A 26,442-nucleotide genomic window follows, 5' to 3' on the forward strand; every position below is an offset into this window, starting at 1 on the left:
TGTTTTAGATGAAAATTTATACATGTAGCCAAAACACTTTGCCATCTGCAAGGGCCAATCAGAAAGGGTGCCGGCCCTGGCACTGCTGGAAGAGGGTCCTGGAGGGCTCCTGTCTTAGTACTTATGACAGGGTTGGGGTTGAGAGGAGGAGATCTTAGGGGAAGGAAGGTGGCTGCTATTTTAATAACCCTTACAGCTGTACTAGTGCAAATTGGCTGAATCCAGCTTCAGAATCATTTTCAAAATCAATCTGGATGTTTCCCTGACATCCAATTTGAGAATGTTTCTTTTTTCTTTTTTTTACTAGGTAAACGTATTCCATTTACATTTATTATAACTGCTACGCATTATCTTAATTCTGTTATCTTACATTCCTATTTAAAGTTGTCTTCATTTTCATTATTTTCCTATATAAGGTACATTTTGTTTCTTAGATGTCTGCTTTTGTTTTCCCTATTTGGTAATTTGGAAAGAAACAAATATAAAGTTCTCTTTCTGTTCTCTTGATCTACAGCATACCTGAATATAGCACAGAGTACATTTGTTTCTCTAAGTAACTATCAAAAACACAAATTTACTAGCACAAAGGAGAGAACTAGTTGATGAGATGGGAACATGAAAACCCAGCAGCTCATTAACATGGAGGCTACATGCTGCCCCAGGGGTAGGAGTACGGCCTTCCAAGTCATGGCAAACAGCACGTGACGCGTGGGCCATCTGACTGGCAAAGAGGAAATGAAGGAAGATTTACAAATATATTTTTATAAAGGGAATTTCCTAAATGATTAGTGAGATCTCCTAGTGTTGGTATATATGAATGAGAGTGTGTGTGTGTAGGGGTGGGGGAAAGAGAGAGAGAGAAAGAGAGAAAGGGGCAGGGACAGAGAGACAGAAAGAGGCAGAAAAGAAGGGAGTGAAGATACATTAAAAAATACATAGTGGGCTTATCTAAGCACTATTTTCATCTCTAACAAGGTGCCTCTGGAAAAACAAAGTAAATGGGTTGGTAAACAATGAAAGCAAGAAATGTGGTATTTAAGAAAATCATACTGCTTACATCTATATTTCCTATTAGTCATATTACAAAGCTTTTAAAGAAAATATTAATAGTATAGGTCTTGCTAACCAATTCCTGACACAAGAGTTTCAATTGGGATCATTAATTTGTTTCTCTTTTAAGATTTTCAATTACTTATTAACAAAATATCTTCAAATTATCAGGGAGCAAATAAAGTTATCAAGAAGCAAAAAATCCTTAAATATATTTTTAAAAGAATTAAATATCTAACCAATTGCAGTAATGGACAGGCAATATATGATTTTTATAATTTAGACTCAGTTTCTTCCTGTAGATCAGAGCTGAAAAATATAAACAATGAGAAAGGAGTAGAATGCTTAAGTATTTTCCTTCAAACCTCATTTATGATTCAGCACAGCTCAATTAAAGAATAAGAAAACAAAATATGCCTTTACCTAGAAGTGCCACCAGGGTTAGCAGTATCACCATGTGCTTCATTCCTTTTCTTTTGTAGAAATATAGGAGAATGCAGAAAATTAATATTTCTAAAATCTAGAAATGAAAAAGATGAAAAAGAGTAAGTTATTCTACACAAAGTCTTCAAAATGTCACACTTCTCATTTTGATTTTTGCAGCAGTTCTCATATGAGAGTTGAGGGTGACTGAGGTTCCTAGGGACGACACAGGAGAGCAGCATAAGCACCTCGGCCATCCAAACCCGGAGCTCGAACACCCCTCTCCGCCAGTGATGCCCAATCTAGATCTCCAGTCCTAACCTCCCTGGGAGTTCAGCCTCATTTCCTCAAGTATCTACGGGACATTTCCACATGCATGTTTAATAGACACGCCACAGTAATGTGGGTAACACCTCCCACTTGATTCTCTACCTTCCCAGCTTGTTCCTCCAGGGCCTTTGCCCTCCAGTTAGTAGCATTCCCACACTCCCTGTTGCACAAACCCCAAACCCTTCCCTTTCCCTCACTCCCTGCCTTCCTCTCTAGACAGCTGCATTTGCTTCTAACTCATCTCTGATTTTACTCTTGCCTCTCTATAATCCAGCCATTCCACAGCCAGAGGAATCATTTAAGAACACAATTTGGATAATGAAATATTTTATTCATGGAGAACATATATGATACACATCAAAGGGATTTAGAGTAATATGACAGGCACTCACAGATTCTCTATCCAAACTAACAAACAGAACCTACTGACACCTCTGAAGTTGCTCATGTGCCCCTCTCCAGCTGCACTCCCCTCCTTCAACCTCCGCAGGAATCACTATGCTGAAAATTTGTGTTTATTATTTACTTTCTTTATAGTTTATTGCATTTCTATGTGTCGCTAAATGGTACCCAGTTTACTTTTGCATGTTTGGACTTTATACAAGTGGACTCATACTTGCTTTCACTCGTTTGTTTTTTTCCACCATGTATTATATTTGTGACATTCTTCCAGCATGATGCATGTAGTAAAAATATAAACTAGACCCATTCATTCCTTTGCCGAAACCTCCTGTGGTTTCCTACCACATTTAGAATAAAATCCAAACTTCCTTCTGGATCACAAAGTTTTAGGCACCTCCCTGGACCTCATTTTGTACCACTCACTCCTGGATGGTCCACTCTGTGCCAGCCTCATGGCAATTTTTTAAAATTCTTTTTTTTTTTTCCTAGTTCTTTCCAATCTTCAGATTGCTCCTGCCTGTGGGCCTTTGCACTAACTGCTCACTCTGCCTGGAATGCTCTTTCACTGATCTTTGCACAATGGCTCCTCCAAGTCACTCAGCTTACAGGTCAAATGCCACCTCTCTGAGAGTTCTTCTCTGACTCTTCTGATCTAACGGAGCCACTCATTATCCTGTCACACCCCCAGCTTCAGGTCGCGGTGGAGCATTTTGCCATCATCATTTCTTGTTCATATGTTTATGTGTTTCTTGTCTGTCTTCCCTACTGGAATGCCAGCCCTAGGACAGGAATCTTACCCACTCTTTTTGCCACTCAATATCTGGTGCCTGGCACACAGCTGGTCACTCAATGAGTACTGATGGAATTAATGAGTAAATCACACCTCAAATTTATTATGAATAAGTCGCCAAAAAAGACCTAATGTCTAAAAAAGTGACTGTTCAATAAACATTAATTGACTAAAAGTCTAAAATTTTCCTGTCCTGAAGAACTTTAGTGTAATTTTGAGTTCTCAGTTTTATTTTTGTTTTAACTTTTTTTTTTTTGGAGATGGAGTCTCACTCTATTGCCCAGGCTAGAGTGTAATGGCTCAATCTCAGATCACTTAAACCTCTGCCTCTTGGGTTCAAGTGATTCTCTTGCCTCAGCCTCCCAAGTAGCTGGGATTATGGGTGCCTGCCACCACACCTGGCTAATTTTTGTATTTTTAGTAGAGACAGGGTTTTGCCATGTTGGCCAGGTTGGTCTTGAACCCTTGACCTCAAGTGATCCACCTGCCTTAGCTTCCCAAAGTGCTGGGATTATAGGCATGAGACACCGCGCCCAGCCCAGGCTATTATTTTTGACGAGATAGTATTCTTGGGCTGAATTCGTAAGTGTGAATGTTTACTTTTCTAACAGCAGACAGTACCATCACTAATTTTTTTTCTCTTTTTTTTTAACCACAGGAGTTAGGGACTTCACTATTTACAGGAATGCATTCTACCTACAACGCCTTCTCTAAATCAACTTAAATTTGTTTCCATTCAAGGATTTGCTTGTGGGTTTGTTTTTTTCTCTATTCCTTTGTGGGCATGGGAAACAGCAGGCCCTTATCTTCCTCATTAAAAAACCTTTTCATCTAATACGGAAGATGAAATCATCCCTTTGTCTTTTCTTCTCCTGGTAAATTAAACCAATTATTTTAACTGTTTCTTATGGGACTTATTTGCCAGACCTTTAATTTAATTGAGTACTGCTACAAAAGCTATTAAACTTGTATCTCTTTGCCTTCCCTAAAATGGCCATCAAAACATTGGATGTCCTAATTTCTGTGCATTTCGCCAATTGTTAACAGAAATATCCCTCTGGGCCTGGTCTCCCCTCCACCACAGGCTTCCACTTCTCACATGAGACAATTATAGACAGTTCACAGCAGCGTTTGGGCCTCTGTGTTTGTTGCGGGAGAAAAGAAAGCTCTTCCTGCATTAACACACAGAGCCTGTTAGGTAAATCAATTATCATGCTGATTATTAATTTTTGCAGGTATTTGTTATCAGGTCTAGAAACCATGTATGACTTTTTTCATGTGTGGGCAAATTCCATCTCTGTGGCTTCAGATAAATAAAACATGAGTTCCCATTATTCACAGAATAACTATAGTTGCCCTGGTTCTGCCTTGTGGCAAGAAGTCACACAGCTCCTAGGAATAAAATATTAAAGCAGTATGAATTAATGCTGATTTTTTTCTAGCAACATTTTTTTTTCTCCCTGAAAACATCAATATTAAAGAAGCTGTGATTTCTGCAGGTTGCGGTGCCCCAGGAAGGGGCTGCATTATTGATTGCAATCTCACAGGTTAGAAAAAGTAACAGCACTTACTGAGTCCCCCGCACCCTGTGCACTGTTCTCAGAGCTTCCTGTTATGAATTCATTGAATCCTCACAATCACTTAGGAGGTAGGTGCTGTCATTGGTTTACAGGTGAGAAAACTGAGGCTCAGAGGGGCAAAATGATGCAGCTCTGATAGGCAGCATGATGGCCCCATAGGAGTCCCTGGTCTAATCTCCAGACGCTGTGAAGATGTTACTTTACATAGCAAAGGGGTTTTCTATTAGGTTGGTGGGTTGGTGCAATTCTTCCTTCCTTTGTTTTCTGTACCAGATCAGAGGAAAAAGTTCCTGGGCCTTGTACCTGTGAGGCTTCCATTTAATGTAAGCCTTGAAGGAAAAACAGACAATTTTCAATTTTCCCACTGAAAATAACTACCTTCAATGGGAAAAACCTCAATTACTTTTGCACCAACCTAATGCAAAGAGCACTGGCAGCTGAAGGGGTGCGTGGCAAAAGAGATAGACAAAATTTTAGCACTGGATGCCCCACTGCCAGTACCAATATCTGAGCCCGATTTGACCTCATCTTGCCTCACCAAGTTCTCAAACGCATAGCCTATGGCCTAGCATATGGCTTCTCTGTCCAAAAGAAATGAGCTCTGCAAAGTTTCTCTCTAAGGCCATATTTGGACAAAGATCTGGTCCTTGGTGATCGGTTTATTAATTCTGCAGAGAGGCATTGAGTGAGGCGTATTGGCATGTGCACCCCAGAAGTGAACAAACTGGTTTTGAGTTTTGGCTTTATCACTTAGTAGTTATGTGACCTTCAACAAGTTCCTGGGCCTTCCCCAGCCTCAACTTCCCCATCCATTAAATGCAGAGGATAACAGTGTCCCATGTATAGGGCCAGTGTGCAGGTAAAGAGCAGAATGTAATCTGAGCTAGACGTAGGGCTCAGCCACTCAGAGAGTGGCTGCTCCTACCAAAGAGGTGGACTCTTGTGTGGACGCACAAGTGCTATTTGCATTCAGACAATAAAGCAAATAACATCATGCCATAGATATTGATATCCTATAAAAACATACAGTTTTCTCCCTTAGGTTTCTAATACCTGATGGTGGGTTTTGTCGCAGCTTTGCCAGAAAGGCCGACTTAATAATCAGGTTTAGGGTACAGAATCACACCAAATGACAGGCTTGGCCCCAGCATCTGCTGGTTTAATTTTTTTGTCTGAGAGAAAATGAGCAATGTGCAGATTATTTTGTGAAGGATTTTATGTTCACAAAAGAGGTTTCCATTTGAATAGTCTTTTGGAAAATCTGGGTGAGCAAAATAGCCATGACCAAGCCTGCCAAAGAACATGAAGTAATTGAGAATTAGGGCTGCATTTTCTAACGTGGTTTTTGCAGAACACGTTTGCTCATAGGTATTACTCAACAAAAGGTCCTTCCAAGAAAAGGGCCTCATGGTCGAAGTAGCCTGGGGCATGTAGGATGAACAAAATCAAACCTTTCTCATTCTTACAGGACTTCTGGCTTTTAACATGCTAACAGAGATGATGAATTTCTCAGACAGGCCATGTTATGCAGAATTTTCCTCACCTAGTTTGACCTTGAAAATCCCACTTCTCTTTGTGTTTTGGCAAGGATCGGGATTGTCCATCTGCGGCAGACAGGCTGGGAGAGGCTGTTTCAGTGAGTGAGTGGAGGGCACTTTATTCTTCTCTGGCTGGTATACACTGGGCTTCTCAAATCTTCCTTCCTTTCTTTTCTGTACCAGATCAGAGGAAAAGCTACTGAACCTTGTTCCTGTGAGGCTTCCATTTAATGTAAGCCTTGAAGGAAAAACAGACATCTGTCTGGGGCACGCAAACACGCAAAACAAGGGGTTGATGTGAGCCAGTGGGTGCTGCAATATTATAATTCCTTTTGTGAGAAATATAAAATGTATTCAGGCTTATAAATATTTTAGAAGTTATTTGATCAGTCCTGAAAGCCAATTCAGGTGCTCTTATTTATACTTGGTATAATACATAGAGTTAGATGAATGATATGTCAAAGAATAGTCTTAATTACTGTAATTATTATCTTTGCAGTCAGGGCTTGCAGAAAAGCATAGAATTTGCCATATCTGAGGATTAAATATTACTTAAGTGTTTAACAGATTCAAACCAAATTTCAGCTCACAATCTTAGTATAAAATACATCACTTCTAGAGTCTTTAGAGATGCAATTATATAATGGATTAAATTACAAATGAATATAATATAGATCTATTCCCCTTAGGGTCTAATGCCAACAGTGTTATTCAAAAGTAATTTTATTAAAGGTTTATTTTATGCTATGTTATAAATACCTGAAATTATTTACATTTTTCTCTGTGGCATTTACTTTCAAATATACTTTCTTTATCTTAATATGATTTTTCAGATATATGGGTTTCTCCCAGAACTGTAAAATTCCTGCTACGGGAATTCCTGTCTCTAAACTTGGTGTCTAATCACCACTTAATGGATGAGTGAATAAATGGATGAATAAATTTATTTTAAGAGTTGATTTTGGAAAAATGGCAAACTGCAACTCATCTCAGTACTTTTTGTGGAAATATACAGTTTAATAAAAAGTAGTTTGGATCTCTTCAAATGTTTTCTCTGGTGTTAAAACAATACAAGATACAGCATCATTAAACAATGCTGTTTATTCCAGGAAATAAGTCTTGATGCATCTTTAATATACAAAGGATTTAACTCATGCCATTAATTTTCTGGTTTCAGGCTATGTGACCCTTTTCTTAACTAGATGAAGAATTTATTTTGCCTGCAGGCGAAGAGTAATAATTTGTTGGTAGGGCTTCAAGTCTGGATTATCATGAAATTTTCTGTAAAGTATAAAAGACAGAAGTAAATCACAGAGATCTAGTGCTTATCATTGACTGACAAAAGCTGTGATAATTAAAGAACTGAGTGCGGCATAGAAGTAGGAAGATAAATGGGGCAGAGGGGTTGGCACAAAGTATGACAGACCCGAGGAAGGCGATCTGACTTGGGAAGCCCAATCTTAAAGGCTGAAGGAGGGCAGGGGTGAGGGAAGAGCTAGGAAGTGACAGCACTAGGGTAGAAATAAGGCCTATGAAAATGGATTTTGGGGCCATAACATATGAGGATCAGGGATTTAAATAGGCAGGGCACTGTGACTGATGGCCTGATTGATTCATTGATCAACCAGTACAAGTTCATGTCCTGAAGAAGTGCAGGGTCTTCTGAAATAAGACAGGCAGGTAAATAGATAAAGAGGTCCAATCTGAGCCATGCCCATGAGGGTAAGTTTTCAGGGGTCATAAGGAGATGGGGCTGTGGGTCAAAGGAGGTAGGGGAGGCAGACAGGTACAACAGCACTGCGTTATATGGCTGGAGGGGGCTCACTGGTCAGATTTGTTTATTAGGAGGAGCTTGTACCAGTGCTGATGATGAACAACAGGGGAGGCAGCCTTGTTAAGAGGCTGCTGACACAGTTCAAACAAGAGATGGTGGAAGCCTGAATTAATGCAACAGGAATGGACATGTGAAAAAGGGGTCAAGTTCAAGAGACTTTACATTTCCAAAAGGATCAGGGGTAGGAGTGAGGAATGAGGGTGAAGGAGAAGTCATGTGTAGTTTAGGTTTCCAGTATGGGAAGCTGACATGGAAGAGAAGAGAGAGTCTGGGAGAGAAGATAGTTTGTTTTTTGATATGTTACAATTGAGGAGACGATGGGATGCCCAGGCAGGGATGAGTAATATGTGGACAGATGAGAATATAGATCTGGAGCCCAGGAGGTGCCTGGGAAGGAGAGGTAGGTCTGGATTAAGAAGTCTTTAAAAATGTTGCTGGTGGGTGGGCAATGGGATTCTTTTAGAAGACCTTGGAAGAGTGTGCAGCATCAATAGAAGCGAGGCAGAGGAAGAGGAGGTGCTCAAGAGTCTGGCGTGGATTAGTCAGAGAGGAAGAAGAGAAACAGGGAAAACATGTGGAGGAAGCAAGGAGGAGAGAGGTTCTAGAAGATAATGGGCCAGGGAGTAAATGCTGCATAAGGTTCGAGAAGAATCAGGACCAAAAAAAGCAATTCCTTTGGCAATTCATGGAGAGGGATTTACTTTTCCAGACTTCTCCTACACCCTCATTCGTCACTCCTAGTCCCCTTCCTGTTGGGAATGTAAAGCCTCTAGAACTTGGTCCTTTTCTACATTCCCATTCCCATCGCATTAATTCAGGCTTCCATCATCTCTTGCTTGAACTGTGTCAGCAGCCTCTTAACAAGGCTGCCTCTCCTTTCTGTTAATCATCAACACTGTGGCTACAAGCTCCTCCTAATAAACAAATCTGACCAGTGAGCCCCCTCCAGCCACATAATGCAGTGCTATTGTATCTGTCTGCTGTTCCCTCTACTGGCAATATCCCCCTACCTCCTTTGACCCACAGACCCATCCATAGATTGGAATGAGTGAAGAGTCAGTGGGAGCTGAGGAAGTGGACAGGACCAGCAAGAGTAGATTATTTGAAGACATTCTTGGTAGTAAATGGCAGGAGTGAAATTGGGCAGTTTATTAAAAGGGTGTGTAGTTATGAGAATTTTTTTAAAATAGAGAAACCTAAGTATCTTTGTAGAGCAAGAGAAAGGAGTAGAAAAGGAAATGAAAGTGAAAAGATCTGTAGATATTTGTGTTCTAGTGGTCAGAGTACATATCAGAAATGGTAGGATATATAGAATTCTTGTCATACACACTAGGAACTGCTTCAGTCATGTACTTAGAGCAAATTTAATCAGTAGACACATCCCTGTAAATGCCAATGTCACACTTTTCAATACTAGGCATATAAAGTAGGATCATACTATTTTATCTGTTTTAATGGCAGAAGGTTAGACCAGTTAGCTTTTGAGGTCACTTCTAATCCTAATAGTGTGTGCTTTGATTCTTTTTTTTTTTTTTTCTTTGTCTTGAGACAGGGTCTCACTCTGTCACCCAGGCTGGAGTGCACAGCTGCAATCACGGCTCATTGCACCCTTGACCTCCTGGGCTCAAGATCCTCTCATCTCAACTCCCAGTAGCTGGGACTGCAGGTGCATACCACCCTGCCTGGCTAAGTTTTAAAATTATTTGTAGAGATGAGGTCTTGCCATGTTGCCAGACTGGTCTCAAACTCCTGGGCTCAAGCGATTCTCCCACCTTGGCTTCTCGAACTGTTGGGTTACAGACGTATGCCACCATGCCCAGCCTGATTCTTTTTATTGTTTTCACAACTATTTTACCAAACCAGTTCTTGGTTAAATGCTCAGCTAGACTATCCCAGCTTTCTTCTTATTACCTACCCTTCCTAGAATATTATTATTCCCCAATCTGTACCAACTTCTGTGACAAGTTGCATATCAACCCTTTTGATCATATTCTCTTTATACCTACAGATACAGCCACTGCATCAAGCGAGATAACCCAGTTAATGCCTTCATATTTCTCTATCAGCTCACTTCATTCTTTTTATTTTTTTGAGACAGAGTTTCACTCTTGTCGCCCAGGCTGGAGTGCAATGGCACCATCTTGGCTCACTGCAACCTCCGCCTCCCAGGTTCAAATGATTCTCCTGCCTCAGCCTCCCAAGTAGCTGGGTTTACAGGTGTGTACTACCACTCCCGGCTAATTTTTGTATTTTTAGTAGAGATGGGGGTTTCACCATGTTGGCCAGGCTGGTTTCGAACTCCTGACCTCAAGTGATCTGCCCGCCTCGGCCTCCAAAAGTGCTGAGATTAAAGGTGTGAGCCACTGTGCCCAGCCTCATTTGATTCTTTTACACATCTGTTGGTATTGTAGTACTGTTGTGTGCTCCTCTCAGATAATCTGTAGCATTGATCTCAACAAGGACTTTAAAAAAATTAATAGATCACTTTAATCTTTTTCACTGGAAAAATTAAAGATATAAAATTTAAAATATAATAAAAGAGAAAAATATACAAGTTTAAATATTTTGTATTGGTTGACAGTACTAATGGGAATATAAATGAATATGGAAATTCTGGAGGGCAGTTTGTCTACATCTATCAAGTTTTTTTAAAAATTATTATACTTTATGTTTTGGGATACATGTGCCGAATGTGCAGTTTTGTTATGTGGGTATACACATGCCATGGTGATTTGCTGTACCCATCAACCCGTCACCTACATTACATATTTCTCCTAATGCTATCCCTTATGCTCATCATCACTGGTCATTAGAGAAATGCAAATCAAAACCACAATGAGATACCATCTCACGCCAGTTAGAATGGTGATCATCAAAAAGTCAGGAAACAATAGATGCTGGAGAGGATGTGGAAAAATAGGAACACTGTTGGTGGGAGTGTAAATTAGTTCAACCATTGTGGAAGACAGTGTGGCGATTCTTCAAGGATCTAGAACTAGAAATACTATTTGACCAAGCAATCCCATTACTGGAAATTTACCCAAAGGATTATAAATCATTCTACTATAAAGACACATGCACACATATGTTTATTGCGGCACTATTCACAATAGCAAAGACTTGGAACCAACCCAAATGTCTATCAATGATAGACTGGATTAAGAAAATGTGGCACATATCTACCATGGAATACTATGCAACCATAAAAAACGAGGACTTTTTTGAAGAGAACCCCTATTTTGAATAAAGTTCAGTAAAGCAAAATGTGTCCTCAAGTATTGTCCCTTCAACTTGGAAGGGAATGTTTTGTTTTACTCTGAGTTGTCCTAAAACATGTTGCTTTGGAACTTGCTGGATTAATTGATGTGGAAATTGTTCCAGGAAAGGATATCTGGGAAACTAAGGGTGCTTCTATTGCTGACTTAGTAATTCAAATACTTTGGTGTTGGTCAAATACATTTACATTTTAATAAGATATTAGTGCTGGTAAGGAAAAGGTTATGTTCTCTAATATCTGCATGTACCAGTGGTCTGGATAATACAGATTTGGGGATAGTGAAATATTTAGAATTCTTACCACATAGATCAGGAACTGCCATCCAACAAAGTAATACTGCACTGTTCTTGCTGAGATTGCCTGAGTTATATTTGGAGCAAAGTTCACCAGTAAATATGTTCCTGCAAATGCCAGTGTCATACCTTTAAATAAAATTGAAAAGAAAAACCAAATTGAAACCAACCTAAAGCTTTTTGTTGACACAGACATTGCCTAGAGACTGAGCATTACTTGTAAAAGTGCCAGTCGCCCCTCCCTATTATACTCCGTTTCATCAAATCATCCCTGGATATCTTTCACATTCACCTGAAGGCATTCCCTTTACAGGGGAATAGAGCTGGGAGATGGATGGGGTAGGACATAACTTCCAATTTTTCTGTTGTTCTGGATGACTCCTGGCCTCTTCAGGGAAGCTTTCCCCAGTGATCGGGAAGATCAGAATATGTGCTATGAAGATGTGAAAACACATCCTAAGCTGACCGTTTCCTCATGGGCCAGTAAGTGCATGATAGATCTAGACAGTCTAGATCTGTCTAGATCTAGATGGCACAGTCCAGACGACAGGGAAACTCATCACATGATGATCTGCTCTACACTCACTCATCCCTGGAGCCTTCAACACACTCAGGTGATTTAATAATTTGAAACTCTGGTAATGAGCATCTTTAATCACTGCCATTTATTGGATTCCTTTTAGCAGCAATAACGAAGGTGAACGCTGGCTTTGCCATAGGAGTTTAATTAATCCAGTCTAGAATATAGAATTCCAAGGTTAGCTTAATAAAATAAAATAAAATAGAAACCACGTCATAAACCTATGTAAGGAGTGTGTTACTGCCATCGGTTTAGCATTACTTAAAATGACAGAAGGGAATGTGTGTAGGGGGGTTAGGGGGTGAGGCCACCGAAGAAGGGGTGAAGGGAGGACTTGCCCTTCCAAATAATGTTGAAAAGTGCTTATTTATATATAATTAGCAGTCTGGAAAAAACCCTGATATAAGTAGCATATTTTAGATAGCACACTTGAAAACATAATTCAACTTGTTTCATCTCTGAGGTCAGTGCTATTGTGAATATAATTTATAACCAACATTGACTCCAACCTGAAACAATTTGGTTTGTCTACAAAGTCTCACAATTTGAAGGCACCAATTTCCTGTTCCTCTTATGCAAATGACTTAGGTTTTGAACTCTAGTTCCTGGAAACAAATAGCATTTGATTTTTCGCAAAAGCTAGACAACAGCAATTCAGGGTATTGTAGAAGCTACAAGGAAGTTTCCTCTAATGTAACAATTTATTCTGTAATACTTTGTGAAGACAGATTATATGCAATCTTTAAAGCTATTTTGAATGAGAACTTTAGAAACAAAAAACAATATACATTATTAAACACTGTAATAAAAGCAAATGATAAAACCATATATAAGAACTTGGGAGAAAATTATTTGTCAGTCATGTCTTTTCTTTGGAAAAAAATTACATAATTGTTCAAAAGTAGGTCCCTAGGAGGAAGAGATTTAAAAAAACCTGTTTTCTAAACTTGGTATGATAAAGTAGCATAAATCCATTTAATCTACTTTAAAATGTCTGAGATACTTCTGTTTCTTTTGTGAAATCCAAATTTCTAGTTATATCATGTTCCTCCATCAGATACTTCTTTATCTCTACTAATAGTATCTAGTTTCTATTAACTTTCTTGTATTTAAATTTAGTTTTGAGTAGGCAACACATGTATATGGCAAAATTCCAACAATACACAAGGCGGACTGGTGAAAAGTTAAATCTCATACACCCTGATGGTTCACTAGTTTTCCTCCTCAAAGTCACTACCACCACTAGTTCCTGGGGTTTTCTTTTCAGAGATGTTTTATGCATGTGTGTATAAGTGTGCATGAGGTTTTTTTTTTAACATAAATAATTGCATATTATATAAGCTTTTCTGTATCTTGCTTTTTTTTTTTCTACTTAGAACATTTTGGAGGACACTTCACATCAGTATATGCAGGGTGGCTTCATTCTTTTTAAGTCTACTGGTATTCTATCTCGCGGAGGTAGTATTGTTTACTGAATAACTTTCCAATATTGTCCCTGTTTCACATCCTGACATATCCCTCCCTACTTCACATCCACGTCTGCATTTGCCTTCCATGACTGTTCCTATCAATGTATATCTTCATTGCATTTCTTTTTAAAAATTTTTAATTTTTGTGGGTACATAGAAGGTGTATATATTTATGGGGTATATTTCATTGTATTTCAAAACTTTTAAAAAATATAAAATGGCTGATGCTTTTACAGTTATTCTTTCTTTCTCTCCTTCCTTCCTTCCTTCCTTCCTTCCTTCCTTCCTTCCTTCCTTCCTTCTTTCCTTCTCTCTTTCTTTCTTTTTTTTTTTTTGAAACAGAGTCTTGCTATGTTGCCCAGGCTGGAGTGCAGTGGTGTGATCTCAGCTTACTGCAACCTCTGTCTCCTGGGTTCAAGTGATTCTCCTATCTCAGCCTCCCGAGTAGCTGGGACTACATGCACGTGCCACCATGCCCAGCTAATTTTTGTATTTTTAGTAGAGACGGGGATTCACCATGGTGGCCTGGGTGGTCTCCAACTCTTGACCCCAGGTGATCTGACCGCCTCCACCTCCCAAAGTTCTGGGATTACAGGAGTGAGCCACCATGCCTGGCTGCAATTGTACTTTCTAAGTCCCTTTCACATATATTATTTCATTTGGGCCTCACATCACTGTGTATCTGCTAAGTAACTTTATGGCAGTTCAGCAGGTCACACATTCTTTCTTCTTAATAATTTTTATTTCAGCTATCTGCAATAATTACAAAGGCAGTTCTGGATAGCTGCCACCAGTTGTATGCTGGTTTATTTGGCATCATTTATATTTATGTGATTTACTGTCCCCTTTATGAGTTATATGCATATTTTTCATGTTAGTCATTTGCACTTCCTTAAATAAATTCCTTTTAAATTTATTTATATTCTACCTTTTTCTAAAAGTGATATGAGATATCAGTTCCTGTTATTTTTATTTCAGTAAAGCTACATATATTCCTTCTTTTGAAAGACACAGATTTCTGACTGAGGAAACTTGTTAGTTTACCTTCTGCTGGCCTGTTTGCCGAAAGGAGTAATCTGGACATGTAAGAGCCTCTGAAAAGTCTGCTGCCAGAAGTCTCAGAGCTCTCTTGTATGTTATTTGTTTCTTTTCTCTTGCTGCTTTTAGGATTCTTTATCCTTGACCTTTGGGAGTGTGATGATTAAATGCCTTGGGGTAGTCTTCTTTGGGTTAAATCTGCTCAGTGTTCTATAACCTTCTTGTATGTGAATATTGATGTCTTTCTCTAGGTTTGAGAAGTTCTCTATTATTATCCCTTTGTATAAACTTTCTAATCCTCTCTTCCTCTACCTCCTCTTTAAGGCCAATAAGTCTTAGATTTGTTCTTTTGAGGCTGTTTTCTAGACCTTGTAAGTGTGTTCCGTTCCTTTTTATTCTTTTTTTTTTTGTCTCCTCTGACTGTATTTTCAAATAGCCTGTTTTCAAGCTCACTAATTCTTCTCCTCGATCATTTCTGCTGTTAAGAGACTCTGATGCATTCTTTGGTATGTCAGTTGCATTTTTCAACTCCAGAATATCTGCTTGATTCTTTTGAATTTTAAAAATTTCTGTGTTAAATTTATCTGATAGGATTCTGAATTCCTTGTCTGCGTTATCTTGAATTTATTTGAATTTCCTCAAAACAGCTATTTGAATTCTCTGTCTGAAAGATTACATAACCCTGCCTCTCCAGGATTGGCCCCTAGTGCCTTATTTAGTTTGTTTGGTGAGGTCATGTTTTCCTGAATGGTCTTGATGCTTGTGAATGTTTGTCAGTGTCTGGGCATTGAGGAGTTAGATATTTATTGTAGTCTTTGCAGTCAGGGCATGTCTGTACCCTCCTTCTTTGGAAGGCTTTTTGGGTATTTTAATGAACTTGGGTGTTGTGATCTAAGTTTTTGGTCACTGTGGCCATATCTACATTAGGGGGCACTCCAAGCCCAGTAATGTTGTAGTTCTTGCATATTTGTAGAGGTACCATATTGGTGGTTTTGCATAAGATCTGGATGAATTATCTGGATTAACAGGAGGAGACTCTTGTTCTCTTCTCTTACTTTCTCCCAAACAATCTCTCTCTCTCTCTGTGTGTGTGTGTGTGTGTGTGTGTGTGTGTGTATGTGTGTGTCCTGAACTGCCTGGAGCTGGGGGCGAGGGGTGGAATGACATAAGCACCCCTGCGGCCACTCCCACTGGGACTGCACTAGGTCAGACCTGAAGCCAGCACAGCATTGGATCTTGCTCAAGGCCTGCTCTATCCACTGCCTGGCTACCACCTATGTTCGCTCAAGGCCCTACGGTTCTACAATCAGCAGGTGGCAAAGCCAGCCAGGCTTGTATCCTTCCCTTCAGGGTGACAAGTTCCCCTAGGCCCCGGGTGGGTCTGGAGATGCTGTCCAGGAGCCAGGCCTGGAGTCAGAAACCTTAGAAATTTACCTGGTGTTCTATTCTACTGCAGCTAGGTCGACACCAAAACCACAAGGCAAAGTCCTTTCTGCTTGTCCCTCCCCTTTCCCCAGGCAGAGGAGTCTTTCCTCTGTCCGCCACCCTCAGGTACTGCCAGGGTACTGCCAATAGTCACATAAGGCCCAAAGGCTCTTCAGTCATCTTATGGTGAGTGCTGCCAGGCCGGGCACTACCCTTCAGGGAAGTGGGCTCTCCTGTGGTTCAGGGTAGGTCTAGAAATGCCATCCAAGAGCCAAGACCTGGAATCAGGGACCCCAAGAACCCTCTTGGTACCCTACCCCGCTGCGGCCAAGCTGGTACTTAAGCTGCAAGACAAAATCCTTTTTATTTGTTCATCTCCTTTTCTTAAGCAGAAGGAGTCCTTCCCCACAGCCACCACAGCTGTGAATATGCTGGGCCACACCTGAAACTAATACATCTCTGAGTCTCACCCAAGGCTCACGGTGAGTACTGTCTGGCTGTCACTGCTGATTATTCAGGGCCCAAATACTCTTTAGTTGGCAGGTGATGAATCCTGCCAGGACTAGGTCCTTCCCTTCAAGGCAGTGGCTTCTTTTCTGGCCCAGGGTGTGTCGTGTGTCAAGAAATGTCATCCAGGAGCTAGAGCCTGGAATGGGGGCCTCAGGACTCTGCCTGATGCCCTATCCTACTGTGGCTGAGCTGGTGTCCAAGTTGCAAGACAAAGTCCTCTTTATTCTCTCTCCTCTCCTCAAGTGGAAGAAAGGAGGCTCTCCCAGAGCTATGAGCTGTGCTGCCTGGGGCTGGGGGAGGAGTGGCGTCTGCACTCCCTTGGCTTCCCAGCTGTTGTCTCACTGGATCATATGCCCCTCGAGTCCACTGGTTCTAATCCTAGCACAGCACCAGGACTTGCCTAGGAGTTGCAGTTCTTGTGGCCATGCAGCCTTTCAAGTTTATTTGGGACCCCAGAGAAATGTTAGCCTGCGGTGGCAAGGCTTGCCAAAACTCAAGTTCACACCTCTGGGGTGGTTGATTCCTCTCTGGATAGAGCTGGTCTACATGCTCCCTCTGTGGCCATCAGCTGAGCTCTAGCCAGCGTTGGCAGCATTGAGTTCCAGCGCGAAGTCCCATAATCACTGTGCTCTTCTTCTCCAAGTGCACAGATTCTCTGTGCCACTTGGCCACTGCTGGCGGATGTGGGAGAGGTGGTGTTGGTGATTCGAGACTGTCCTTCCTACCCTCTTCAGTGCCTCTTTCAGCAATATGAAGTTAACACCAGGTACTGTGATTGCTCACCTGAGTTTTGGTTCTTATGAAGGTGCTTCTTTGTGTTTAGATAGTTGTAAAATTTGGTGTTCCTACAGGCAGGACGATTGGTAGAGGCTTCTATTCAGCCATCTTGCTCCATCTCCTTTGTCTGGACATATAAGATCCAAAAGGAAGCAGGGTATCACCAACATGTTCCTCACCCAGGGAAATGTTACATTTTAGGTCAAGACTTGGATCCCAGGAGTCTAATCCAAGCTGAAACTGCCCTCACAAAATTCACATTTCACTGCTACTTGCTACCTGGAAGAGCTTAGGCAAGTTATTTACTCCATTGTGACTCAGTTTCCTCATCTCTAGGTACAAATTATGTCATCATACTTGCAAAATCCCAGGAATTTGGCTCTGCAAGAGGCCAGTCTAGGGAACTGAATATGCTTCAAAGCCCACTGAGAGGCCTGATGTGACAGCGGATCCTGGATAGATCCATCTCAGGATGCTGACTGCCTGCCATGAGCCAATGGCCATTTGAGTTAAGCTTAAAAATTAGTCCAAAATTGTATCTCTAATATTATAACCTTGGGATGATCAGGGACCATCACTGGGGCTGTCTCTAAGGAGATAACCCAATTTGATAATGGAAGGAATGAGCAGGAAGGAATTGGCTGGTGTTTTCTGAATGCCTAGTAAAGACTTCTCTCTGTTGGTTTTCAAAGAAAACAGAAAGAAGGACATGGCATAACTAACAGACATAACAAAGAAGAAGGAAAAAATAGCAGTCCTATGTTTGCTACCCACAGCTAGCCTCAGGAAACTGGTGCATAGAGTTCCAAGATCTGGATATTGGAGGGGACATAAAACAGCAGCCAGACAGCTGTGGGTAAGCTGCAGGTAAGAGGCAATGTCTAGATGCTAGATGCTACCCACAATACAGGCATGGGATGCCATCCTCTGTCCTCATGCCCAAACCTGCAGCAAATACATTTTTCTCATCAAATACAACTCAAGTCACTTAGAAGTCTATAATGGTCTACTGGGAATCTTAGATTTAGCTTGATAACATGTACAAATATTAAATAAAACCTCTCCCTATAAACTTGATATTTGTGCAAAACAGGTAAACAAGCAAATCCCTGCCTTTTATAATAGATACACTAGTTATACTGGGAGGGCATATGCCAAGGGAACGTAATCTTTTTTGTTTTAAATAGAGATACAGTCTCACTCTGTTGCCCACGCTGGAGTACAGTGATGCAATCGTAGCTCATGGCAGCCTCGAATTTCTGGGCTCGAGTGATCCTTTCATCTTGGCCTCCTGAGTAGCTGGAACTACAGGCATGTGCCACCATGACTGGCTACTTTTTTAATTTTAAGTTTTGTAGAGATAGGGTCTGGCCATTTTGCCCAGGCTGGTCTCGAACTCCTGGTCTCAAGTGATCCTCCCACCTTGGCCTCCTAAAGTGCTGGAATTACATGTGTGAGCCACTATGCCCAGCCAGTAATAATTATTTTTAGGTGTTGTTCTTAAAATTATTGAGTTCATAGATGTGTATGGCTGACATGAGCGTTATGGTATAATCAGCATCATGCTAAAATGTGATGATAATGATAACTATAATAGTAATAACTAATACTTGTAAGCACAGTTCTAAATGCTTTATACATAACTAATTTAATGCTTCCAACAAATCTGTGAAAATGATTTACCTTTGTGTTATTATACTATTACAACTTTTACTATACATAAGTTGTATAGTATATGACATATAATATGAATACTATATAATGTATACTCTTAAACTGTTACCATCTACATTTGACAAAAGAGGAAATTGAGCCACAGAAGAAATAGTTATTTTGCTTGGGATTTTCCAGCTAAGAAGAGGAGAGCTGGGATTGGAACCTAGGTGGTCTATTTTCTTAACTATTATACTCCACTGCCTCTTATTTGCCTTAAGAATCAAGGCCACTGAATGGACAGCTCGGGGCTGTCATTTACGTTGAAGTCTGTATGAGTGGCACCCCTAGGAGCTGTACAGAGCACAACCTGAGGCCGTATGCAGCATCCTTACTGGGGATAAAAGAAATTGATCGTTCCCGGCAAAGGTCCCTGGGGTCCTTGACTGGTCTCAGGTAATTTTTCTGGCCCTAAATTTCCTTTAGAAGAGTATTCCCAAACTGGTATTCCCTGGAACCAGTTTTGTAAGACAGATGCTCCACCAAAAAAGGTCGCAAGGCAAATGTATTTGAGAAGAGGTGAATTAAACAAACTTAAATCATTGTTTTACTGGAAAAACCTCTCCGATCCTAATGTATTAGCATGCACTGTAAATCTCCCAGAGGAGGATATGGTTGTCATATTTTCTAAACATATTTGACCATTTATATTGTACTGAAGTAGTGTTTTGGGGGAATATTTTATATTTTGGGAAATACTTGACATTTAACTGGATCCAGCTGTGAGCATGCCTTTGTTTCAGGAGGCTACTAGTGTTCTGTTGCAAAAGTCTTCTATAGATACCTGTGCACCAAGAATGTGGTTGGAGGAAAACACCCCAGAATCAGGCTCCTTCTGAAGCTTCTGTTCACTGGCACCTCTAACCTGTGGAGTCCCTCACCTGTGCAAGTTTTGGAATCTAAGATCTACTTGCACAGTTCTTCCACAGCAGATATCCCGGTTCCCAAGCTCCTCTTTCCCTGAACTAAAACCTGAAATCTTCTTGAATTTTGTCCACTCTCCAGCTGGATGCTACTTAATATTAACTGCCCATTTGCTGACTTCTGGAATCTGGTCTGACCTGACTTTTAGAAGCCTTAAGAGTTTTTCTTATTCAGCTAACCTGACTGCAACCAAGATTGCAGTCTAATTCCTTTGGTCCCTGCAATATGTCTCCTGGTCAGTGGGAGTCCAGTTATTGCTTTTGTGGGATAACAGGAGTCAAAGAATAAATTGGACTTCTTAACATCAAACCATTTGGGAATACCCTCCCATAAGTACAATCTCTCTGGATTCCTCAGGCTTATGGTAGCAAAACCTTGAAGAAGCCCTCGATTGAAAATCTCAATGATGTGGTGAATTCAAGTAGTCCATCAGAAAGGCTCCCATTCTTGAGGCAGCTCTGCAACCATAACAGTCAATCTGTCTTCTCAACCAGAGACAATGGGGCATTTAGCTAGTTTAGTGTTCTAGATATTGGCTCCAAATCAAGCTGACTTCTGGTGTGGGAAATGGAAGGAAGGAAATAGCCCTCCTCTCACTATTAATCTCGTGATATTCTATTTAGGGAAACCTTTTCTAGGTGACCTGAAATAATCAAATTGCTTGTCTCTGGAAATTGCTGATGAGTTGACTGTCATTTTTGTTTCTATGATGACTCTATCTGGTCTTACATCAACTGGGATCTCACAGATGATTTGGTGCTTTTGATGTCTAAGGGAGAAGACAGAAGAAAATTCTATAGTTTTGAGCTGATTGAAGGGGAGAGAAATCTGGTGCTTTTACTTTTTAAAGGAAAAATAATCATTAAAATAATTAATCCACTAAGAATCAGAGCACAGTCCAAAACCTGTCATTGACTTAATAATACTTGGCGATTGCTTTCAGACATAGCTTTGTGAGGTCATTTTTTGAGACTAGTGGTGAAAAGCTTCATAGTCACAGAGTAACATTTGGCAGTAAATTAGTTCAGCTTGTTTCCACATGGTCCCCAAATCTTCATTTGTTCCATCATGAAAAACAAACTTCCATTTGCTTGAAACAGGGAAAAACAAATGATTTTCCTTTACACATTTTGATAATTTAATTTTTAGCATGTTCATATGTTAATCTTTAAAACACACCACTAACTACTCTTTTCCCTGTTTGGTTTTAGTCCCTATGAAGTCAAAGACTTTTTTTTTTTTTTTTGCTTTTAACAGGAAAAGCTATATTTTCTCAAGGCAACAGCAACAAAGGCTCAGAGCAAATACATGTGACTTAACACATTTCTGAGAGAGGGGTTGGGGAAAAGTCCTTCCTTGGACTTCCCTAGGTATGAAGTGGGTTGCTACATCTCAGATAATGATAATCTTAGGATATCACTTGTTGGAGGCAAGGGTATAGAATAGGTGACTCAACCCTTTTTTCATTCCTAGGACACTAGATTAAAGGCAAAAATTGGTCATGTTTAACTATGGTATGAAATAAATGTGACTTATGAGTTACATGGCCCTACTCCAAAAGCATTAAGTTAGGTAGGAAAAAACAAAACAAAGTACCCAATCAGAGTTGTGGGAAAGATTACCTGGATTCCTAAAGTGTGCAAAAATGTCCTAATCAAGGTTTCCTCTGATTAATTAGTAGAGTACAGTGGTGGGGGGTGGTGGTAGTAGTAATAATGACAATTATAGCTAATATTGTTGAACACATTATGTGATAGGCTCTGTTGTAAGAGTTTTACATATATGAACTCATTTAATCCTGTAAGGTATGTAATATTATCTTTATTTTAAAGATTAGAAAATTGAAGCTTAAAAAGCTTATGTAACTTTGCAAAGGTTACATAAGGTTCCTCCAGTGTAGCCTTAAAAAAGAAAAAAGAGAAAGGTTATATAAGGTTACATAACAGCTTTCTGATACTAAAGACTCACCCTAACTTTATACTATAGCTATACCAGATTGCCATTTTTAGGATACTGGTCCATCACGTACTAGTTATATGACCTCGGGCAGGTTACTTAACCTTTCTAAGTATCAGATTTTGCTTCTGTAAATGGATTGTTCCTACATTTAAATGAGATAATCCATGCAAAACACTTAACATAGTATTTGGCAAGAGTAAATGTTTAATAAATGTTAGCTGCTTTTAAAAGATGAGGAAGTAGGCCAGGCGTGATAGCTCACACCTGTAATCCCAGCACTTTGGGAGGTAGAGGTGTGTGGATCATGAGGTCATGAATTTGAGACAAGCCTGGATAACATGGTGAAACCCTGTCTCGACTAAAAATACAAAAATTAGTCGAGCATGGTGGCATGTGCCTGTAATCCCAGCTACTTGGGAGTCTGAGGCAGGAGAATTGCTTAAACCCAGGAGGTGGAGGTTGCAGTAAGCTGAGATCACGCCACTACACACCAGCCTGGGCAAAAGAGCAAGACTCTATCTCAAAAGAAAAAAAAAAAATGGTGAGGAATTAACAAAGAATCCCAAATAATTACTTAAAAGTTTTATTTTGTTAGTTTGTTTTCTTGATATATGTGTGTGTGTGTGTGTGTGTGTGTGTGTGTGTGTGTGTGTATTTCCCCTTCCTTATATTGCATTTTCAGTATTATCTCTTAGGAATCTCTCAGCAATGAAGGTGGTAATAGAAATTATGACAATTATATTGACAAAGCTTTGCATTTTTCAAAGTACTTATATATGAATTAATCAATGTGATCTTCAAAACTATCTTATATATTTGTCAGAAAAGTGAGGCTTAGAGAAGTTAAGTAATACTAGGTTGCCCATACAGTTGATAGCCAGAGTTGAATCCAGATCTGAAGTTATGAGAGTCAGTTTAATTTAGATCCTTTAATGTTGAGAGCTGGTTTATTGCTTCTGGTAATGTTTAGTTGATAATGCGTTCTCTAAGTATATAATAAAATAAACTGTACATATTGATATTTGTATTTCTTCCTTTCCATAGTTACAACTTGCATTTACTTTTTTCCTAAGCCTTACAGGCAGGAGTTATGGTGGAGTATGAAATAGAAATTTACTTTACCTTTTCGTACCTTTGTTAACATTTCTCATGTTATTCCCTCTGTATGTCCTCCTCCAAATTATTGGATGTAGCCTCTGCCTGTCCTGCCCAGCTGTCAGAACCAATTCAAATGTTATCTCTGCTGTAAAAAATTCTCTCTGATCTTCTCAGCTAGAGAAGAACAGAGCTAAACCTGAGTATTTTGTCCCCTAGGGGACATTTCGGAATGTTTGGAGACATTTTTGGTTGTCATAACTGAGTGGGAGGATGTTAGAGGGATCTAGTGGGTAAAGGTCAGGAGGGATCTTAAAGATCTTACAGTGCACAGGGCAGCCCCTACAATGAAGAATGATCTGGCCCAAAATCTCAGCAATGCTGGTTCAGAAACACTTCTAAACTAAAGACTCATGGCATTATGGCACATATCCTTTTCTACTTAAAAAAACTTATTTATGAATACATTTTATCATGGACTATAAATTATCTGAGGACAGGGATTCTGTCTTAATCATCTTTTTATCACTAATATTCAAGATTAGGTTGCAAATCCCCCTTTATATCTGCATTCTGTCATTAAATACCTTAGGTTAATTTCATCATTATTCAACCATTAACTATAAAAGATGACAGATATTAGATAAAAGGATTGAAAGTTCCCTTAAGTCACTTGATAAACGAGAAAAATAATGTATCTAGGAACTAATTTTTAGTTTGTAAAACTCAGGTATTGGTCATTTTTCTTCACCTTTTTTCTTTCTTTTTTTTTTTATTATACTTTAAGTTCTAGGGTACATGTGCACAACATGCAGGTTTGTTACATATGTATACATGTGCCATGTTGGTGTGCTGCACCCATTAACTCGTCATTTACATTAGGTATACCTCCTAATGCTATCCCTCCCTCCTTCCCCCACCCCACGACAGGCCCTGGTGTGTGATAGTCCCCTTCCTGTGTCCAAGTGTTCTCATTGTTCAATTACCACCTATAAGTGAGAGCATGTGGTGTTTGGTTTTTTGTCCTTGTGATAGTTTGCTGAGAATGATGGTTTCCAGCTACATCCATGTCCCTACAAAGGACATGAGCTCATCCTTTTTTATGGCTGCATAGTAGTCCATGGTGTATATGTGCCACATTTGTTTAATCCAGACTATAACTGAGGGATATTTGGGTTGGTTCCAAGTCTTTGCTATTGTGAATAGTGCCACAATAAACATACATGTGCATGTGCCTTTATAACACATGATTTATAATCCTTTGGGTATATATCCAGTAATGGGATGGCTGGATCAAATGGTATTTCTAGTTCTAGATCCTTGAGGAATTGCCACACTGTCTTCCACAATGATTGAACTAGTTTACAGTCCCAACAACAGTGTAAAAGTGTTCCTATTTCTCCACATCCTCTTCAGCACCTGTTGTTTTCTGACTTTTTAATGATCACCATTCTAACTGGTGTGAGATGGTATCTCATTGTGGTTTTGATTTGCATTTCTCTGATGGCCAGTGATGATGAGCATTTTTTCATGTGTCTGTTGGCTGCATAAATGTCTTCTTTCGAGAAGTGTCTGTTCATATCCTTTGCCCACTTTTTGATGGGGTTGTTTGTTTTTTTCTTGTAAATTTGATTGAGTTCTTTGTAGGTTCTGGATATTAGCCCTTCATCAGATGAGTAGATTGCAAAAATTTTCTCCCATTCTGTAGGTTGCCTGTTCACTCTGATGGTAGTTTCTTTTGCTGTGCAGAAGCTCTTTAGTTTAATTAGATCCCAGTTGTCAATTTTGGCTTTTGTTTCCATTGCTTTTGGTGCTTTATACATGAAGTCCTTGCCCATGCCTATGTCCTGAATGTTATTGTCTAGGTTTTCTCTAGGGTTTTTATGGTTTTAGGTCTAACATTTAAGTCTCCAATCCATCTTGCATTAATTTTTGTATAAGGTGTAAAGAAGGGATCCAGGTTCAGCTTTCTACATATGGCTAGCCAGTTTTCCCAGCACCATTTATTAAATAGGGAATCCTTTCCCCATTTCTTGTTTTTGTCAGGTTTGTCAAAGATCAGATGACTGTAGATGTGTGGTATTATTTCTGAGGGCTCTGTTCTGTTCCATTGGTCTATATCTCTGTTTTGGTACCAGTACCATGCTGTTTTGGTTACTGTAGCCTTGTAGTATAGTTCGAAGTCAGGTAGCATGATGCCTCCAGCTTTGTTCTTTTGGCTTAGGATTGTCTTGGCAATGCGGGCTCTTTTTTGGTTCCATATGAACTTTAAAGTCATTTTTTCCAATCCTGTGAAGAAAGTCAATGGTAGCTTGATGGTGATGGCATTGAATCTATAAATTACCTTGGGCAGTAAGGCCATTTTCACGACATTGATTTTTCCTATCCATGAGCATGGAATGCTCTTCCATTTGTTTGTATCCTCTTTTATTTCGTTGAGCAGTGGTTTGTAGTTCTTCTTGAAGAGGTCCTTGTAAGTTGGATTCCTAGGTATTTTATTCTCTTTGAAGCAATTGTGAATGGGAGTTTACTCATGATTTGACTCTCTGTTTGTCTGTTATTGGTGTATAAGAATGCTTGTGATTTTTGCACATTGATTTTGTATCCTGAGACTTTGCTGAAGTTGCTTATCAGCTTAAGGAGATTTTGGGCTGAGATGATGGGGTTTTCTAGATATACAATCACGTCTTCGGCAAACAGGGACAATTTGACTTCATCTTTTCCTAATTGAATATCCTTTATTTCTTTCTCCTGCCTGATTGCCCTGGCCAGAACTTCCAACACTATGTTGAATAGGAGTGGTAAGAGAGGGCATCCCTGTCTTGTGCCAGTTTTCAAAGGGAATGCTTCCAGTTTTTGCCCATTCAGTATGATATTGGCTGTGGGTTTGTCATAAATAGCTCTTATTATTTTGAGATATGTTCCATCAATACCGAATTTATTGAGAGTTTTTAGCATGAAGGGCTGTTGAATTTTGTCCAAGGCATTTTCTGCCTCTATTGAGATAATCATGTGGTTTTTGTCTTTGGTTCTGTTTATATGGTGGATTACGTTTATTGATTTGTGTATGTTGAACCAGCCTTGCATCCCAGGGATGAAGCCCACTTGATCGTGGTGGATAAGCTTTTTGATGTGCTGCTGGATTCAGTTTGCCAGTATTTTATTGAGGATTTTTCCTTCAATGTTCATCAAGGATATTGGTCTCAAATTCTCTTTTTTTGTTGTATCTCTGCCAGGCTTTGGTATCAGGATGATGCTGGCCTCATAAAATGAGTTAGGGAGGATTCCCTCTTTTTCTGTTGATTGGAATAGTTTCAGAAGGAATGGTACCAGCTCCTCCTTGTACCTCTGGTAGAATTTGGCTGTGAATCCGTCTGGTCCTGGACTTTTTTTGGTTGGTAGGCTGTTAATTATTGCCTCAATTTCAGAGCCTGT

The 26,442-nt window shown here is 39.8% G+C and overlaps 1 protein-coding gene across 3 annotated transcripts in view; it reads right to left on the minus strand.

Annotated features, from left to right (window-relative positions):
• NIPAL2 (NIPA like domain containing 2) overlaps positions 1 to 26,442 on the minus strand; it is a 101,202-nt gene that overhangs the window by 19,169 nt on the left and 55,591 nt on the right. For all 3 annotated transcript variants that reach the window (XM_025395251.1, XM_025395253.1, XM_025395252.1), the window contains exons 5-6: positions 11,525 to 11,646; positions 1,474 to 1,570 (exon numbers count right to left, since the gene is read on the minus strand). In XM_025395251.1, coding sequence (XP_025251036.1) covers positions 1,474 to 1,570; positions 11,525 to 11,646 — 219 coding nt within the window. The remainder of the gene's footprint in view (positions 1 to 1,473; positions 1,571 to 11,524; positions 11,647 to 26,442) is intronic.

The sequence above is a fragment of the Theropithecus gelada genome, chromosome 8, assembly GCF_003255815.1.
Source record: "Theropithecus gelada isolate Dixy chromosome 8, Tgel_1.0, whole genome shotgun sequence".
In the NCBI taxonomy this organism is placed as follows: domain Eukaryota; kingdom Metazoa; phylum Chordata; class Mammalia; order Primates; family Cercopithecidae; genus Theropithecus; species Theropithecus gelada.